The sequence below is a fragment of the Pezoporus flaviventris genome, unplaced genomic scaffold (genome assembly GCF_033815535.1).
Source record: "Pezoporus flaviventris isolate CSIRO_AGI_PZ_B2104156 unplaced genomic scaffold, CSIRO_AGI_Pfla_v1 ptg000001l, whole genome shotgun sequence".
NCBI lineage: Eukaryota > Metazoa > Chordata > Aves > Psittaciformes > Psittacidae > Pezoporus > Pezoporus flaviventris.
In genome coordinates, this window is record NW_026892549.1 from 50764831 (window position 1) to 50783979 (window position 19149).

Sequence of the window (19149 nt, forward strand, 5' to 3'; positions counted from 1 at the left end):
GGCACTGGAAGCTGCTCTAAGGACTCCACAGAGCCTTCTCTTCTCCAGGCTGAACAACTCCAGCCCTTTCAGTCCATCTTCAAGGGAGAGGTGTTTTAATCTAGCCTGAAGAAAATAGGCTTGAACAGTTTCTAATCACAAAGTTTTATGAGTTTATATAAGTAGATAAACAATAACACATGTAAACAACACTACACAATGTAATTACAACTCTAAAAGCCCACTACAAGTAATCGAGTAACATCACATAACATTATGCAGTCTGTTTCAAAGTAGAGAAAGTGAAGCATTCATTTAAACAATGAAACTAATTTGAAGGTATACGCTTTTACACAGTCTGGCACAATTTTTGGACTCTCAAAGCTGGGTTCCTATGGGTATCGATCACCCATACGCAGCCAGAAACAAATATTAAATAATACATCCAACCCTTACGTTTTTGCTCATCATGAGAGAGAGCAGCTGAGAATGAATTCTGTTTATAAACAGTCTGTAATGATTAGTATGATGCAAGAGAGTGAAATTTGAGGCAGTATCGGATGATATACAATGTAATTACCAACAGCTGGAATCCCAACCAACTCAAAGCAGTGGTCATAAAAAACACCCATTACTTGCTCTTCAGAGATCTGTTATAAATTCAAGGGTTTTATTTCAGGAAAGACCTGACAAACAAGAAGTTACGCCTTGGATTTTGATTCTTTCCTTTTTAATGAAATTTGTTTGCCAGTGTTAAATCACTTTCCCACATTGTAGAGGAAACTGAGCAAGCCTGCAACACAGGGAGCAAGCAGGGAACAAGAACTACAGAGGTGTCCATAAGGCCTCGCATCTCCTATAATTGTGCCTCAAATCCAGCTCTCACTTTTAAGAATCCATTTCCTTCAGAAATGGATTTAGAAGTACCAAATTATTTGAAGTATTTCCTAAAACAGACAACACCTTTAAGGAGAGCTACTCAGCCACTGAGAGAAGCACACACACTGAAGCAGCAAATACGCTATTACAAAATAACATGGATTAGGACAACACATAGTGACTTCTAGATAGACTTCAGACATCACTGAGAGAAAATAATGGCCCTGTCCTTCATTAGAAACTCTGGGGCAGTAAAGACACCAGGAAAGGAATCATCACCGTAACACAGAAAAACATTTAAAGACACCACTCATTCAGGTAATGTGCCATGCTTTCTTGCACAACATTACTATCAATTAGCACATAAACATGTAGCAAAACAAGAACAAAATTGGCAATAAATAATAAAAAAACCAAACAATTCTTCCAGCCCAAATATACCAAACATTCCGGCTTCCAAAATCTAAACCAGAGTTAAATAGGATCTGTACTAAGAAGTTTGTTTCCTCAGCTCCAGGAACTTCTTTCCTGCCCCTTTAACTCCCTTTTTTATTTCAATGAAAACCTGACTTTTCAGTTAATAGCCCCATTTCAGCAACAGTAGTTACATCAAATGTCAGAGACAGAATAGCATACATTCTGAGTTGATGATTGACTTGAATTTCAAACCAGGTATTATTCTGTAGTTACCTTTCTAAAGAAGGAATAATTCATATTATGCCCCATACGGCTATGAAAATTACAGAAGAGTCACAATTTCTATACAAATCTAAATCTACCAGAATGTCCTCTACAAGTAGAGAAGTTCAGAAACTCACAGCAATACCAGCACTGAACTCCTTTCTAAAGTCTGAACTCCTAAACAGAATCTCTAGCAATCATATTATAGGAACTTGATTATTTTAACATACACTTTTGCTGAACACGCATGTGTTTTCATGTTATTGAACTGAAAAGAAAAGGATTATATTACAAGGATTATATTTCAAGCCTTCTCTACTGGATGTTACTAATCAGAAAAAAAGACAAAGCTTATGCTTTACATTTTCACAAAAGGCTTGGAAAGCAACTTGTTATGCACTTTAAGTCTTCCTCAGTATAAGCATAAAAAGCTTCAAATTTCTCAGATTCAAAGGAAAAATCTCTTAAATTACATGGAACAGATGTATGCGTTCACACCCGCTGTCTCTTTTGCAAGTCACCTCAGCTTTAAACTGTTATTTCAGAAAATAACTGGCTTCTTTCTTTTTTAAGGCCTACCTAAAATGTTCTGCAGTTATGCAATCCTTACTTGATTTTGCCATTCCATTTTAAAAATTAGCAGTCATTTTCAAGGCAATTCCAGCTTTGCCTGAGAAACAGTGTTCTGGTACCTAAATCAATCTCAGAATTGCGGCTGAGCACAGCATGCTAAAGACTGATGAAATTTCCAAAGTAATCAGCTGCTATTATTTATTTTCCTTGGATAAATAGCATAATCCAGTTTAAATGCCTGTATTTATTAAAAGATACGAAAAAGTATCAAAGGATTGTCTTCCAGTCTAGAAGGCCACGAGCATTCAGTTTTCTCCATGGGGAGAGCCTGAAAGTTTTCTGGCCTTGCAATACTCTTATCACAAACCAGAATTACTTTTGCATGTGGATGAGGACACTGTACTAACACGCAATAGGACGGCATCATGGTGACTATGTGAAAAACACTAGTTTATCTTAGATTCACATCTACACCAACAAGCCTGACAGCATTCATCTCCTGCAATTACTAGACACAAAAAGGTACAGGTATCTATCTCCCAACTCTTGCAGGCCTTAACATCACTTTGCAAGACTCTGAACAACTCTCAGTGTTTCTTAAAAAGATCAAAACTGCTTATTACCTGTTTTCCCAGCTCCACTCTCTCCTGTAATAAGGATGCACTGGTCTTTGTCCTGGTCCCTTAAAGATCTATATGCTTCATCTGACAGAGCAAAGCTGCAAAGAAAGAGTCAATTAAGAATTAGATAAATACCAGCAATAACTACAATCTGCCCTTCACATCCAAGGTTGGGGGGTGGGGGATGGGGGAGGGAACTAAGCAAAACTAAAATCAACACGAACAAAAACCCAAGTGCCAATGTTCTCTACATGGTGAAACATTCACTTTTCAGAATATAAAGATCCACAGAAGCAAAATGGATACCTTAGTGGGTTATTTAGACTTTATCCAGGAACAAGGGAGCATAATCTAAAGTTTTTCTAAAGACAGCAAACTCAAATTCACAAAATTTCAGGGACATTTTGAACAAAATGCCATATTCTTCATTGAACAAAACATAAATGCATCAAAAGGATGTGTTCTGGCTAAAGACATTTACAAAGAAAGAAACAGGAGAATTTGGGGACTAAAAATACCATAAGATGTAATTTCTACTCTAGAAAGTATGAAGACATCTCAGAACCTTATAAAATATTGAGCATTTTAAGCATTCAAGAATTGCTGGACTTTTGCATAAATGTGCAAAGAAGTGTTTCCCAGTAACTGTATTCTTAACTCAGTGAGGGTGATATCATGTAGTGAAATTAAAGAATATAGTAGGAATCAACAGCTTTTCAGTGCCAAAAATATCTTTTCATGGAGCTCAGAACAGAATGACCCTGCAACTACTGGGCTACAGTTTGAATCCAGATGTGCTTTGTTGCTGTGCAGCACCATGTATTTTGGAGAAATGCAGATGTGTTACTTATATTTAGTTTTCTTTAGTAGCAATTTTGAGACACAGAATGGGTAATACTGATTTTGTTTCAACTGCATTCCATATTCAGTTCATGGAATAAAGAGCCCTGGAAACTGAGTATTAGAACCCCTTGGAAAAACTTAAACAAGTAGTATATGAAAGAGCACATAAAATCTAAAGGAAAAAAGACACACTTGCATTATACAATTTAAAGAAAAAATCTGGTAGCCAAACACAGCATATTTTGCATGAAATAAACATCCATTCCACAGACCAAGAGCTCTGTTAGATTACTGCACCTGGTAAAATATTTAGTGTTTGTATGTACTTAAAAGCGGATATTGTTTATTCCTTGGAATAAACAAACCATGCATGAAAACCAGAAATAAACTCAGGTCAACATGAAATGCATAATTGTTGCAGGTTCAATGCAACATTTTAGAAACTTGATCTTCGTTCTCTGACTGTTCAGGAGCTTTGCATTGAGCTGTAGCAATAAGACAAGGGGCAATGGGTTCAAACATAAACAGGGGAGGTTTAGACTGGATATAAGGAGGAAGTTCCTTACTGTGAGAGTGGTGAGGCACTGGAATGGGTTGCCCAAGGAAGCTGTGAATGCTCCATCCCTGGCTGTGCTCAAGACCAGGTTAGATGGAGTCTTGGGTGACATTGTTTAGAGTGAGGTGCCCCTGCTCATGGCAGGGGGGTTGGAACTGGATGATCTTAAGGTCCTTTCCAACCCTAACTATTCTGTGATTCTATGATAACTTAAAATAGATCAAGTATTTGTTTTTAATAATCTAACCACAGGCAGCCACAGCCCCTTTAAAGATAAGCAGGCTCTCTGTCATGAAACTAGTTAGGGGTACCATAGATAACACAATGCAAGCAGTGAGAGCCCTATAGAGCCTTTTCTAGTATACTATAGTTAGTTCATACTATTGTTACCACTGCCCCTTAGCTCGGGCAGTTCTTCCTGGCTTTGCTCCCCCAAAAAGTTTATGGAGGGCATGTCATATTGTCCACAGTTTATCATTATGTGCATATGCAACACCGTTTACACTTCCTCATCCCTCATCAGTATTAGATTCATCACATATTTGCTTATTTGTTTTCTGGGTTTTTTTAATGGTTGCACCACGTTATCAGCTCAGCAATCCGGCCAGAGACCAGCAAACCAAGCAAGTAGCACTCTGAAAAGGTTGGAAAACAGGTAAATGAAATACCTTTGAAACACCTAATGGCTCCTTTACTGCTAATCTCACCTTTTCCTCCCTCTCTAGCTCTCACCAATGATGCTTCTGTCATTCACTGCTCCTTCTTTGTATCCCTCTCCTGTCCTCTCCTGCAGCCTGTCTAGTGACATGACCAACCCAGAGGTCCATCTATCTCACTGCTTTTCTCACTCACTTACATTGTCTAAGGTCTTAAATTACTATTCTTCTCTCTGCACAGATGGTTGGGCCATCCATTCAACAACCAGGATCATTAATTCCTTTTGATACATATACCATTGGACCTGAATTAAGACTCAAACTTAATACTGCTATGGTGATTGAAGCATTGGAACTCAGTAGCTCAACTGGAGGTGAAAACGTGTTTACTAGAAAGTAACAGGCTGTAATGTTTTTAGCATTACAACAAAGTCAATTTGTGATGCAGCCAATATGCTGGAGAACTAGCTAAAAAATAATGTTCTACTCCTGCTGAGAGACCATGACACAATTTCTGGCATCCACATTACTGTTCAGAATCCAAACTACGGTAGCAGTAACAATTTACCAGACTCTCTTACAGGATATATTTGGGAAATTAGTTAATATTTGTTGAACACTACTGCAGGTAGATTTGTAAATTCAAGAGTACAATGTGTGGCACTCAGAAAAGCTTGTTCCAGCACACGTTATGTTTCTTTTTGCAAGCAGAAAAAAAGGGAGTAGGATGAAGAGGAAAGAAATTCATCTGTACAGAGCATTCACGGGCCACATGAGACAACTTTAATACTAATGCCATGGTTTCCATGGGTTGACTGAGGGAACTGTCTTTCAGCAGGAAGGTGAGATGCTAAGATGCTTTTTAAATTTACAGGCTGGACGGCTCATTATGTGCCTGCTGTCCTTCAAATAATCTCAGCCATCAACTAGTATTTCACTGTTGAAACAACTTTCTTGGCAGCAGTCTCACACCGGAAAACAAAGTCAGCATCAAGCACAGAGAAAGTACTCTGTCTGTTGATATAATGAGTTATGAGTTAATCAGCTTAGTAACCATCCATCTTTTCTAATACACTGAATTTTAGTTTTCCAACAGCCCCTGACAAAATACATTTTACTGCTTGATGTATTTATTAACTCTGCCTGCACTGCACAAAATCGTGTTTTTTCTCCTTCCACAGAGAAACTGGGAGTATAATACTGCAACAGGATGGAGAAGAGAGTGAGATTTTATCCAGTTCTGGTTTTATCCAATCTAGTCAAGAGGCACTTGGCATACATTAGCTTTTCCTCCAATCTAAACGATCCAGAAAAGCCTAATATTTCACAAGTGTATCAACTATTATCTGCAACAGAGAAAAGAAAGTAATTTCAAAGGAAGTTTTGTGTAAGCACTTATCAGAAGTTCCCTAATAGAAGTGTTCTAAAATCTACCTCTGACATTTCAACCACCGCTCCAACAATCCCATTGGAGGAGACATAACCAAGCTTGGGTTTAAATAACTAAGACTTCTTTGTTTTTCCGGCATTGCATAAACAGCATTAGACACACTCATGTCAAAGTCTGAACAAAGATCTTTATCTCAAAGTAAGAGACAGATCTCTTCATTTGTCCTGTTGACTTTCATGGCATACCATTACACCCCACAGTCCTTCCTAGCTATTATCACTTTCTATCTTTGCAATTAGAAGAAAAGCAACAAATAAAAGAAACACCCAAACTTTGAGTCTTCTGGTTCAAACTCTATTTGATCCAGAAATATATTTTCATGCTACTCCCTATTTGTTACAAACTTATAAAGTAATTTCATTTAAGGTCATTTCAGTTTAACATATTTTAATGATCCACAGACCACAAAGAATGTTCTTTTCCTTTTAGCAACATTAAGGGAAACGGCTTTGTAAAGTAAACATTTGCAACTATAGGTTTAAACCACATATCACTCTTTGAGCCACCTCACTATTACAGAACCTAAGTAAAAGTTGAGAATAGTTTCTAGTTTAAAAAGCAGTTATAAACCATGTGTTTTGAATTATCTGGTGAGTGTGTCAGCAGTGTCGTTTACCATACCTTATAATAAGCTCTCCTTTGATTTTTAGGTTTCCATGAATGAAGATGACATTCTCCTACCACAACACACAGAAATATTTACTGGAGTTCTCTTTTAGCTAGGGCTTAAGTATAGAAGCAATCTGAAATTTAAGCACCACCCACACCTAGCTCAGGAAGAAGGCTCTGCTTTTTTATAGCACTGCTTTTTCAGCCACATAGCTCCAGATGGCCAGATCTGTCACAAAGTCCTAAACTAAAAAAAGTCTAACAAAGCGAAACACCAAATAGGCCTCTCAATTTTCAGCAGCACAACAGCATCTCTGTGCTCTAACAAAACATCAGGGTCAGGAAGAGATGGGTCCCACCCATTCACCCCAAAACAAGCATCAACTGCTAGTGCTTCAGATGAATGCTCAAGATTGCACCTAGAATTACACTAGGGGCAAAAAACCTTGCTCTTATTGTCATAAATCCAGCTCACAGGAGCAGCTCTTCTAACATCTTTTTCTTTTCAAATAGAATCACAAGGATCAGAATTTGCCAGCTATTGGTACTTCTTTCCACTATCATTTTCATTCTTCCTCTTGCTTCCTTTAGCATTCTCAATTAACAGTAATTAGTTAATACTCTTTTAAACTCTCTCTGATTGCTTTCTCTTACCCACCGAATCAATTCCCTCATCCCATTTTCATTGGCTAGTGCTTTGATTGCAAAAGTGTCAATCCCAATTTTAAAACACTTATTGCTTAGTCTTGGATTGCCACTGCCAACTTGTTTGACGCTTTCAAAAGCAATTAAGAAAAGCTCTCTTCTTGACAGTTCCAGTTCCTCAGGAAGCAGAGCCCTGGTACCACTTCATTTCTGCTCAACTGTGTCTAAAACCAATGGCAGGATACTAGAAGTCAGTGGTTATCAAAGACTATATACCATGCTAGACTGAAAAAAAAAAACACAGCTGTAAAATGTAAACTATACATACATTTTTAATGTAAATTTTACATAAAATGTAATTCATATTAATTCTTTAAAGTTTAATTAAAAGCATCATTTAAGTTCTCTTCCTGAACGTGTAGAAGTGCCCAGTAACAGATTAACAAATTATTTCCTCCTCTCACAACATGCAGTGGGAAAACGTCAGGATCAGAGTTTGTTTGGTTACAAAAACTACTAATAACCTGAGCTAGGAACAATGGAAGCACATTTTATAAAGTGCTTTGAGGCTTTACATTGTAAATCATCACTATTTGCTATATGTGTTCCTCCACGCCCATTGAAGCTCAGTGGAAAATTCACCATTCAGGAAAAACAACCATAAGAGATTATTTATAGTATTAGCTCATAGTGCAGAATCATTTAATCTAATTGCCCTGAGGACAAAAAGTATACTCCCATTTTCCATAATTACAAACTGTCTCATGTTCAGCACTTTGACACACTTGAAAAGAAAAGGTTGATTAGCCTGCCATTGGAGTGAATAAAGTAACAGCTAAATTGATGGAGCATCAGCTAGGATAGACCTTCACAGGCAAGCAGCTGCTCTTTGAAAAATGCCAATCAGGAAGAAAATAAAACACCAGGATAAAGAGGTGTGCTAAGACAGATGGAAAGCCCTTTCTCCTATTCATACTCAGATTTTATTCTCCTGGTGAGCAAAGAAATCTGTTTTATCAACAATACTATGTGGCTAATATACACAGCAGAAAGGTACCTCCTGCGTACGCTTCCCCACTGTTATTCACGTTAGCAACTGTGATGTTAGTAGATGCAGAATAAAGCCCAAAGCTGTGCTAATCAGAGCATTTGATTCATAAGAAGCAGACTCAATTTATGGAAAGCAAAGGAGAGAGGGGAAGGGAGGGTGAAGAGGACAGACAAAGCCACTCTTGATTTTCACAAGTAAACCACTTTGAAACACAGGCTAATATTAAGTCTGAGAGATTTAGTTTCTGTTCCAGTAGCCTAGGAATACCCTCCAATTCTTACATACACATGGCAGGTTTAGCAGGAGAATTGATTCTGGCCAATATTCCGAGGTCCAGACAAGAAGAAGATGTTCTTTCTGAAAATCTTGTCTTTCTCAGGATGAAGCAGATTTCAGACATTGCCAATGGGCTTTGCCTCAAAAATGTCCCTACAGAGGTCCAGACAATGCCTGTTCCCCAAATACCATATTTGCAAAACCTCACAGCTCACCATAGCCTGCTCTGTCCCTGATCCTTTTCCCTGTATCAGGATACCACACATTTCCCCTCCAAACAAGGGGGAATCAGTTTTGATCACCTCCTTTTTACTGACAAACCAAAAAGATGTAGTTTTTTGAAAGCCAGCAATGGTCTTTCCTCAGCACTGTACACAAAAGCCAAAAACGCAGCCTCCGATTTTCTGCCTATTTCAACAACATCTAATGCATTTCTTTAGAGCTGCACATTAGTATGATGGAAAACAAGAAGAGCCTTTTGCCAGGAGCCTATGACCCAACTGTGGCATTATTTTCCTTCAACCAGTGCAAAACAGGATCTATAAAGCTTTCTGATGCAGACAACAAAGTAATTTCTCCCTCTACATTTTAGCAAATGCTATCAACCCCAGGGAGCATGTCCACATCACATTCAACAGCCCAGTCCTGTATGATGGCAGTGAAATACATCCAGCGGGCTGTCAGGAGAGTGACCTGGGCATGGGTCCAAGGTTGGGTCCTCCAAAGTAATCTACTATGGTGGCAGAGCAAGGAGACAAATGCTTTGGTTCTGCACATAACCAAGCCAACAGGTCCACCTCCTGTCCTGGTAACACGTTAACCATGGAAAGCCCACTAGGGCATACCGAATTGAACTAACACGGCCCCATGCCAGCTGTACACACCATAAACAGCTGCAAACAAACAACAGGTATACCTCGTGACTTCATTTGCCTGAAGGAGGGAATTTAAATATTTAACTCTTGCTCAGAACAGGTTCCTGTTGTCAGCTGAAGTGAACATTTACATAAACCAAGGTGGCAGAGGAGGGGTAGCAAGTATATTCATGTCTGAGCTTTCCAAAAGAGCAGCTTGGCTTGGATTCACCCTTGACTACTCTCATTCCTTGAAATTACAACAGCCAGCTGGATGCCATGTAACCGTTACCTCCTCACCCATACAAATACATAAATAAAGCCCATGGGTTTAACATGAGCGAGTAACTCCCATTTCAAGGCACAGCATTAACCAGATGAGTTTGGAACCAAAACAGCCTCTCACCCCACATATTAGGCTGTGTTACCCAAGGCACCAACCAGATCCTACGCAATCACACAGGAGGACACAGCTGGGCCTCTTACAGACCTAAAGTAAATCAGTCTGCAACGTGCACTGCAATAACTGTAAGTTGCTTGGGAGAGAAAAGGCGTTTCCGTTTATGAAAACAATAATTTTACTGGCCTGTGATATCCTCGAAGAGAAGTACAGGAAGTTTTTTCTACGGCTTTATTGAAAACCATATTTAATTAGATATAGTTTATTTCCTAAGATAATCAGCACTTGCACGCTTGGTTTAATGACTGCCTAAACCAGCCAACTCCTTACATTCAGTGGTTTTATTGCAAAAGTATATGCTGAGCCTTTTTGGTAGCCATTTCTGCATTTGGAACTCCAGACTTTTCCATGAACTGCCAGCCTGACAGCCTCCTGCCAGGGAAGCAGTTTGATGGCACACCAGAAACATCATTGGTGAGTGGTTTGGTCTTCCCTATGGGCCTCCTCAAGCTTTCCAGTTCCTGAGGTTGAGCTTGTGAAAAATTAGGATTTATTCCACTAAAAAGCACATTCCCCAGTTCAAATGGAGTAGCAAGGGGTCAGACAGCTGAACGGGAAACAAAGGGAAGAGAGGTGCAAACTGATTTGCCGTGCTTGGCTTCTACCAGAGTTTAACTAGAGGGCACAAAATGCTTTAAACTCCCAGTTCACTATTTCATCTGCGTACTAGCAGATTTGAATTGCACCTCTGAGCTTCTTCATATATATGGAAATGAAGGGTTGGCTGGACAGGGAGTTAAAGGGGGAACAGGGGAAAACAGTCATTCCCCTTCTGTGCTGAAATAACCAGACTCTCAATACTGTACAGAAAATTGAATTTGTTTCTGTACCCAATACAGAATATGTCTGAAAAACAGGTAAGGTTATTGGTCAAATACATGTGCTCAGTTCATGTCAGCTTTGGCCAAAGTTTACATAAAAGAAATCTTTTTCTGTAGAACAAGACATGCTTTGAGTACGCTCCTGCACTGTGTGAATAGCACGCTAAAACTCCCCAATAAAAGTGTAATTCAGCTGGACTTAAATGACGAAGCATAATACATATTTCACCAAAATAAAACACTCAGAAGCAATTACTCCTCATTTTTAAAACACAGACTGTGGCTAAACACAGGTCCTTATAATTATCCATAGCTATTTCAGAAAAAAAAAAAAAAAAAAAGGCCCAAAGTAGAGGTTAAATGAAATATGTAAAAGAAAAGACTCTATAACCCTATTAAAGGAACAATGATCATTATAGCTTGGCTTTTCCTGCACAGATGGGAATATACCGTTAGTTGCTTTTTTTCCTTTTCTTTTTAAATTTTTTTTTTTAAATAGGAAGTATCTTTGGGCCTTACAGTTTGAGCTTGTTCAAACCAGTGGCAGAGCACAGATGCTCCATGTAGAAATGCCAGCCTTTGATCAATTTGCAATTGATCTTGTAAATGAAACCACAATAGATCTATACTGGTTGTGAGGTTTTCCTGAGGCAGAGGAGTGGGGAGTGCTGCTTTTAGGATTTCATGAGAAAAAATATTCAGCAAACAGGCAGAGTGCCATACTGCTTAGCAAAAAGAAACACCTGCTTTTATTTGCAGCCCTAAGAAACATCACCCTCAAGTCAGAAGGCAGAAATGGGTTATTTCTACCTGATGCAGTGGGAGCAGAGATATAGCAAGTCAAGTTTTGGCTTCCACAGTAAGCATGCATTGCTACCATGTGCTCATGCAGGGACTTCTCTCTCTGCAAAAAACTTTACTGCAGAAGTATAAATATTCTCAGACGAGCTTGCTCTACTCTGCTAACTGGGGAATGAAAAACAAATTTATTCCTTTATTCTAAAGTAATTAAACATGTTGTAGTACTCAGGGGAAGAAAACCAGTGAAGTGTCCAGTTTAACATACTCACTTTACAAAAAGTGACATGCTTTCAAAGGTCTCATCTCACAGGACAACAGCATACTGTAGCACGACTAAACTCCAGAATGCTGCACATACCCAAAAGCTACAGCACATCACATAAAAAGATACATTTTGGAGTGACTTCATAATTCTGCCTGGTGAGATGGGTAAAGAAATGGCGGCTATGCATTAGTATCATAGACTGCAATAGAAGGCAACATTTCACCATCAGAAAAAATGCCAAGCACTCCACTGAAGTCACATTACAATTTTGAAGAAATAGGAGTATTATCACACCCTTACAGCTTTTGTAAGCTGAAGTAAGTTGCTAATAATCAGATTTGATGTAACTCAAAAGCTAGCATGCAGCTGCCCACAAGTTTAGCAGAAACAACAGTGACAATAAAAGTAATGCAGTTATCTGGAAAACATCTGATGGGCAATGTCAACACTATGAAATTACATAGGTATGTTGCTACTTCACTCAGAGTAGTTGAGTAACTCTTAAGTCCTCTTCTTAACAAAACTACTTGGTTTGTTAAGCTGGACAAGGCTGCTTCTTTTTTGCCTCCCAGCCCTCTTTTCCAAATAAAACACCTCTCGTGAACCCCCGCACAAAGCAGGCACTAAAGCTTATCTGAGCTTCTGAGAGCTTGTTAGCTCAGGTACAACATCAAGCTGAAGTATCTATTCAGTCTATAAAAAGGCATTTGCTTAAGTTTGTGCATAAGATTTGTGTGTGTATACATATATATATATATGTCCAAAATTATCCATGAATGGTCAAAGCAAGAAATGAAAAACCTTCTTCATACTGCTCAAACACTAAATTTTAGTTTAGCCCCCATGGACTGTTTCCAGGGATGATGTATTTCATCTGTGTCCTTGGTCGGTCTGCTGGTACTCGAGGAAGATGACAATTGCACACATCCTTTTTTGTCTTGCGGATACATCCTCACTAAGAATCATCTTGGAGTAACTATGATCAGTTGCGGTTGGAACTCTGCAAGGTTTAGCAACTAAAAATCATTTCTGTAGTGTAGAAAAAGGAAGCTGTATACAAGAAAAATGCAAATTTGGACTAATTTACTGAAATGACCACAATTAAACTGTCTTTGTACTTCAGACCTTTGTTTGTAAAGCTCAGTCCCAGCTCTCTTATCTATTCAAAACATAAGTAAAAGATTATTCAGTGTGCTAGACAGTAAATATTAAGACTGTGTATTTCCTGATTCATAACATGAAAAAGTTTATCTTTAATAACCCAAACTACATTAACTATGATGTACCCAGAGTTGAAGAAATCAGAGCCTTTTGCATGAAGTTGCCAATAAGAAGAGATTGAATGGAAACTGTTCTGCGGCTAAAGGTGGTATAAGAGCTGGAATTTTACTGAAGTTTCTTTAAACCTTGTTTACGCTGCATCTAAAATCATGACAAAGGCTCCTAGCGTAGCAGATGGGCATTTCCTGGTGTGTTATAAACTGCTGGGGGGGGGGGGGAGAAGAAAAGACAACCATTAAACACAATGAGGCACTTCCAATGAAAGGATGACAGATGTTCTTAATTGCAATTTGAAATCCCAGATCTTAAGGGAGTACCATGCTGCCTATTCAGGAAAGGCATAATGAAAATATAAAATCAGATTTCTCTCATTTCTGACAGGGCTTCTACCTGCTCTCATTTTTCCAGTCTGCATTTAAAACAGTAGTGCCTCCTTTATAAGTACTTCTCATTCTTTCCAGCATGAAAAAAAGTCCTAAAATTCTAATGAACAGAAAAATGAAGCAGTTGGATCCTTTTTTAAAAATCAGGTTACATTTAAAACTGCATAAAGCGCTCAAAAACACTTTTATTTCCACATCCTACCATAACATCAGTCAATTTTCTAATCAGAACTCCATTTCATTAGGCAACACAAAAAAAAGGCTAGTCTAGCCTAGACATACAAATGTAGAGCTGGAAGGAGAACTATTTGAAAAGTTGAGAAGAGACAAAGTACAGTTATGTTCTTTGTCTGCCCAATATGCAGAACGGCACTATAAAACTGAAAAATTACTGCAGGTTCTTTCTTTTAAGTGCCCACTTAATTCAGTCATCCTGAGTGGATTCCCAAGCCTTTTGTGTATTAGAGGGATTCTACTTCAAGTTAAAATGCCAATTAATTTTCAAAGAATCTCAGCATTTTATGTCCTAAAAATACCAATGGCATAATATGTGAACACAGGCCAGAACACTCCAGTTCCAGGAAAATGAGAGAAATGGGATCTGGCAAAGAAGTCACCATTAGTTTAGACTACTGGCGCATTAACACACATCTCCAGCTATCCAACATACATTAAGGCTTTTTATTCTTTCTTTTTTTTTCTAATTATATTTGCTCTACCAATCTATCCAAATCCCGAACTTTTTACGCTTACAAATAAACACAGACTACACCAAATACACTCACATGCAAAAAAAAAAAAACAAAACAAAAACGAAAGAAGAGAGATCATCACAGATAACTAAAAACATTTGACTCTTGTTCCCCAACATGACTGAAGTCAAATGCGAAAGTATGCTGTGTATACAGAGGTATGAGTAAATATTTGAAAACAGTTCTGAAAACAAAGTTATGTTGTGGAGGCTCTAAGCCAGCAGTTAATTCATGAAGGATGCCCCAACATTATTTTCTTTCATACACCATGACGACAATTATAAAGTTACAGAAGCATCTGGAATAGATCTGGAGTTAAGTGGTTCCCTTACAAACTTGCCATGTTTTAAAGGTACCCGATTCTTGCACTTTTGTAAGCTTCTTCAGGAAGCCCACTGGACACGTGTTGGCAGGACCACACAAAGCTCACCAAATGAGAAACTGATGGAGGAGCCACAGGAGCCAGGTGGGTCCTGCCCAGAGAGGGGGGGGTTCTGGCATCAGGGCTGCCAGTACTGCCAACTGGTACGGCTGTGAGACCAACACTGTTCGTGAGCCAGGGGAACTGGTGCTTTTGAGTAACCTTCTCATGGCAGCGTATGCTGCTGTGGCTTCTGAGGGACCAAAAGATGCTGGAGCATGAGACCAGAGGCAGAGTCCTTTCTGCCTCCGGGGGTATTTGGGAGGACAGCCTTGGCAGTGTTCAAGGCCAGGCTGGACGGAGCCTGGGCAATATAGTCTCATGTGAGGCATCGCGGCCCATGGCAGGAGTGTTGGAACTAGATGATCCTTTCCATCCCTAACTATTCTATGATGACAGTTTTGTCTTGATGCTTTTTCTATTCCATGTAGTCTATATACACTCCTTAGCTTAGGGAGTGTTTAAATGCCTCAACAACATAAAAAACCACCTAGACTCCACACCACACCAGACTGTCTGATGTCTGGGCAAGCCTGAGTGCAGGCAGCTCTGGCAGCTCCACCTTACCTGTGCTAAAGCTCTGCAGCTACGCACAGCATCGTATGTTTTCACATTGGAAATCCTGTGTCCTGGACACTTACAGAAGAATGGTAGCACCAGTGCCATACAAAAAGAATTTGAAGGGCCTTTTCATTTCTTAATTTGGGCAGCACTACTTAGAGGACCAGCGGAAAGGCTCATTCCAGTGTACTTTGGAATCCCATCTAAATGTCACTCCAGACCATTTAAAAGCTAAAATAAAGCACAACATTCATCTATACATTGCTTTTCCAGGCTGCTTATATTTCTTGGGTGTTGGTTGCATTTTTTGAGCCTCTTTACAACTGCACATTCTGCTATAAATCAGTTTCTGCATTATTATCCATTATTACAAAATTTTGTGCAATCTAATACCAGCAGCAAACAAGCAACTACTGCTCTTGTCAATAAGACTACACTCACCTCTGAAGCACTGGGGTGAGAGAGATGGCTGCCCCATGTGCTATCCAAACCAACTAAAACAGCCCTGCTCAGGTTTCAGGAAAAAGCTAAACTCATTGTTGTATGTGAGAGAAAACGTGCTTTACACCCTCAGCCTTCCAGTTCACTCATCACTTCCAAAATGTTCTTCAGAGAATCAAACGGCCATTCCAATATGGCCACATCACAACTGCTTTTCTCAAAACTGTTTTCTCAGAAGGACTTCTGAAATCTCCTACCAAGTATAAAGTTTAGGAACTTGTGTATCCCATGGGTGGTGTGCCAGCAGCCTGCAATAGAAGAGGCCTTTCTCAGGCATGAAGTCCTGACTCTTGAAGGAAGTGCGATGCTTCATTCCCTTTTCATCTATACACTTGAGGGATTTACACTTATGGATACACCATATCCAGTACTGCCTCTCTATAGAGGTTAAGCGAGTAATAAGTTTGATCCCTTCCAAAATAAGACTCCAATATTCTCTGTAGGGGTTTTTTTACATTTTCTTTTTTCAACTCGTTCCTAGCATGGGTTTAACAATTAGGTCCTGGCAGTCCTCCCTAATTGCCATTTATGATTTCTGTCAGCCATGGATGTTCCCTCCCTGCCCAGCAGTTAATTTTGCCAACTAACCATTGAAGTGATCATTTTCCCTTGGCTATAAATCTCTGAAAGAGGCACCTTGCTAAGCCACATGAGCAAGTTCAAAGACTGAGCCTCTGAAGGAGTCAGGAACCTATTAGAAATAATAATTGCTAATGATTGCTGTGAGGTGAACAAAGCCATGGTGGGGATTTAAAAATTAAAATTAAATAACAATAATAATAACAACAACAACAAATAAATAATACAATTTAACCCCTCCAAAAAAGCCCAAAACAAAATTAAAAGAAATGAAGATAAGAAAAGGACAAGATGGAAAGGAAATGTTAAAAAAAAAAACAACTAGAAAAACAAAGGATACTAAACTATGGCACAGGCTCTCACCCCACCATCCCCTTCTTCAACAAACAATGATAGCTACTGTGTATGTTAAAACTCTGCTACCTATAGGGAAAAGTTTAGTTTTACATACAGGCAAAACCTATCTTTCACAGCTGGGGCTTTATCATGCCCTTCAGACAAAAATATTTGCTTTAAATCAAGGAGGAAAAAGAGCTACTGTAACCTCAGTGTTTCCAAAGACATGCAATCATGGAATACCAGCAAAAAAAGCCAGAAGCAAAAAGGTAACTTCTGTATTCACTGCTTACACCAGCTCAAAACTTCTTAAGGAAACAGCAAATTTTATCTCTGTTGTCAGAGTAATTGCAGATACCTGCAGGGTGACGATTTGTCCCAGTAATTACTAATACGATGATCACTGAAATGGGAGACATCAATAAGTTCCTTATTCTTCCATTGTAATAGACATCAGGTTGATACCTTTGTGCTTGTATCCTGTGTAAAGACAAGCTGGTTTTCACCACTGACCTGCAAAAGTTTTAATTGTCGGAATTTTCAGCTTTTAATTCAAAAATAGTAACAAGTAAACAAAATACACAGCAACATTACGTAAGTGGAATTAAATACATGTTTGATAAGAGCTATTTGCCTGCTGTCCCAGTTATTCACCATAAATGCTTCTGTGCATAGCTAAAAAACACTGACTCTGAACTCTTATTTGCTTGTAGCTTGCTGTTAACAGTACAGTTGCTACTCTCTATTTTGTCCCTCCAGTTAAAATAACCTGTGATTCTTCTGATGTGAGCAGGTAAAGGCTTTTCAGAACATAAAGAGGAGCAAAAAAACACCCTACCTGCCAGACACAGAAAGCTGACAGGAGCAAGGAGCTAATGCTAAGATGGGAAATGCAAGAAAGCACCTACTCTGCAATCGCTTAAAGCAAATCTGTAGCTAGTAGGAAAGTGATGGGGCATGATGGTTACAAATAAATGGTATGATAAGTGATTTATTGCCTATTGCCTTTCCTTCAAAGATACCAGCAGTTGCCTTTGTCACTGGTAGAAGTCAATGTACATTAGCAAGATAGACAGCCTGGTTCTCTCTCATGTCTAGCTCACCCAACAAGGTAAGCAAAGTAGCAATTACATCAACTGAAAGAGTAATTACATCAACTGAAAGAGCAGAACAGAAGTGTAAGGACAGCAGCAAACTGTTTGAACACTGAAATGTCATACTCTGCCCTATGAAGTCAGGGACAAGTTTGATCCTGCCTTGCAGATAAAGACAAAGCCAGCAAGATTAACAAAATGTTTTCAAACAACAATTAAAGAGCTTGGTAAACTTCCTATAACAGCTATGAAAACAGCCACAGACTATGAAAACAAGCATTCCAGGAGACTTAGAGAAGTAACACTTTATTACATGATGTCACAACAAGAGTGGTGCATTTAGAGAGAAATGAACTATTAAAATAAAAACTCTTTGATCAGGTATAACACTATATATAATTTTATCAGGTATAATAAGATCCCAAATCACCTGAACAGGAGCATTCTCACAGAAATTCAGTTTGGCTGCCCATGCAGTGTGTGCCCATGGCCTCACTCCAGTCTCCAAAGATCATTACAATAAAAAAACAAACCAAAACCCAAAGCTGCTCAAACCCTGCAATTAAGAATTAACTGGCGTCGCTGAAAGCGTCAGTCACTCTCACAGACGCTCTTGAGGAAACACAGAGCAGATGACTTGGTGTTCACTCTCCTCCTCTTTCAGATTACAGCTAAGAAAACTCATGAACAGATTTTTCATTCCCGTAGGTGTGTTTCCTTCAGTGACAATCTATGGGAAAAGTTTCTTAAGGTACAGAATTCCTTCATGTCATTATACACTTCTCTTTTTCCTTCTGTTTTCATTTGCTCCCCAAGCCCACTATTTTACTGGGACAGTTGGTATTCTCATGCATATCCTCCCTACACCGATCCATCACACCAAAACCCCTGCATGCACCTCAAGCAGAGACAGAAGGTCATGCAACACTGCTGGTAAATAATCAAAACATTACTTAGATTCCTTGGTTTCCCAGGAGCTCCCACACAGAGCCAGAGCTCTGGGAATATCCCATAGCTGTCTCATCTAGAGATGCTGACATTTAAAACCTGTGATTCCCAAACCTGAATTCTCTCCAAAATCACAGACCTTGGAGAATATGAGCAATTATGCCAACAGGCGACAGCATGTTTATTTCTGACGGAAGACTTGATGCCATACAGACCTGGTTTCTATAGGAACCTCAAACCAAACCACTGCTAGAATTTTCTTGTAATAAATTGT

General features: G+C 39.0%; 1 protein-coding gene across 3 annotated transcripts in view; it reads right to left on the reverse strand.

Moving 5' to 3' along the window:
• MYO1B (myosin IB) overlaps positions 1–19149 on the reverse strand; it is a 114089-nt gene that overhangs the window by 59172 nt on the left and 35768 nt on the right. For all 3 annotated transcript variants that reach the window (XM_061457340.1, XM_061457332.1, XM_061457323.1), the window contains exon 4: positions 2736–2830. In XM_061457340.1, coding sequence (XP_061313324.1) covers positions 2736–2830 — 95 coding nt within the window. The remainder of the gene's footprint in view (positions 1–2735; positions 2831–19149) is intronic.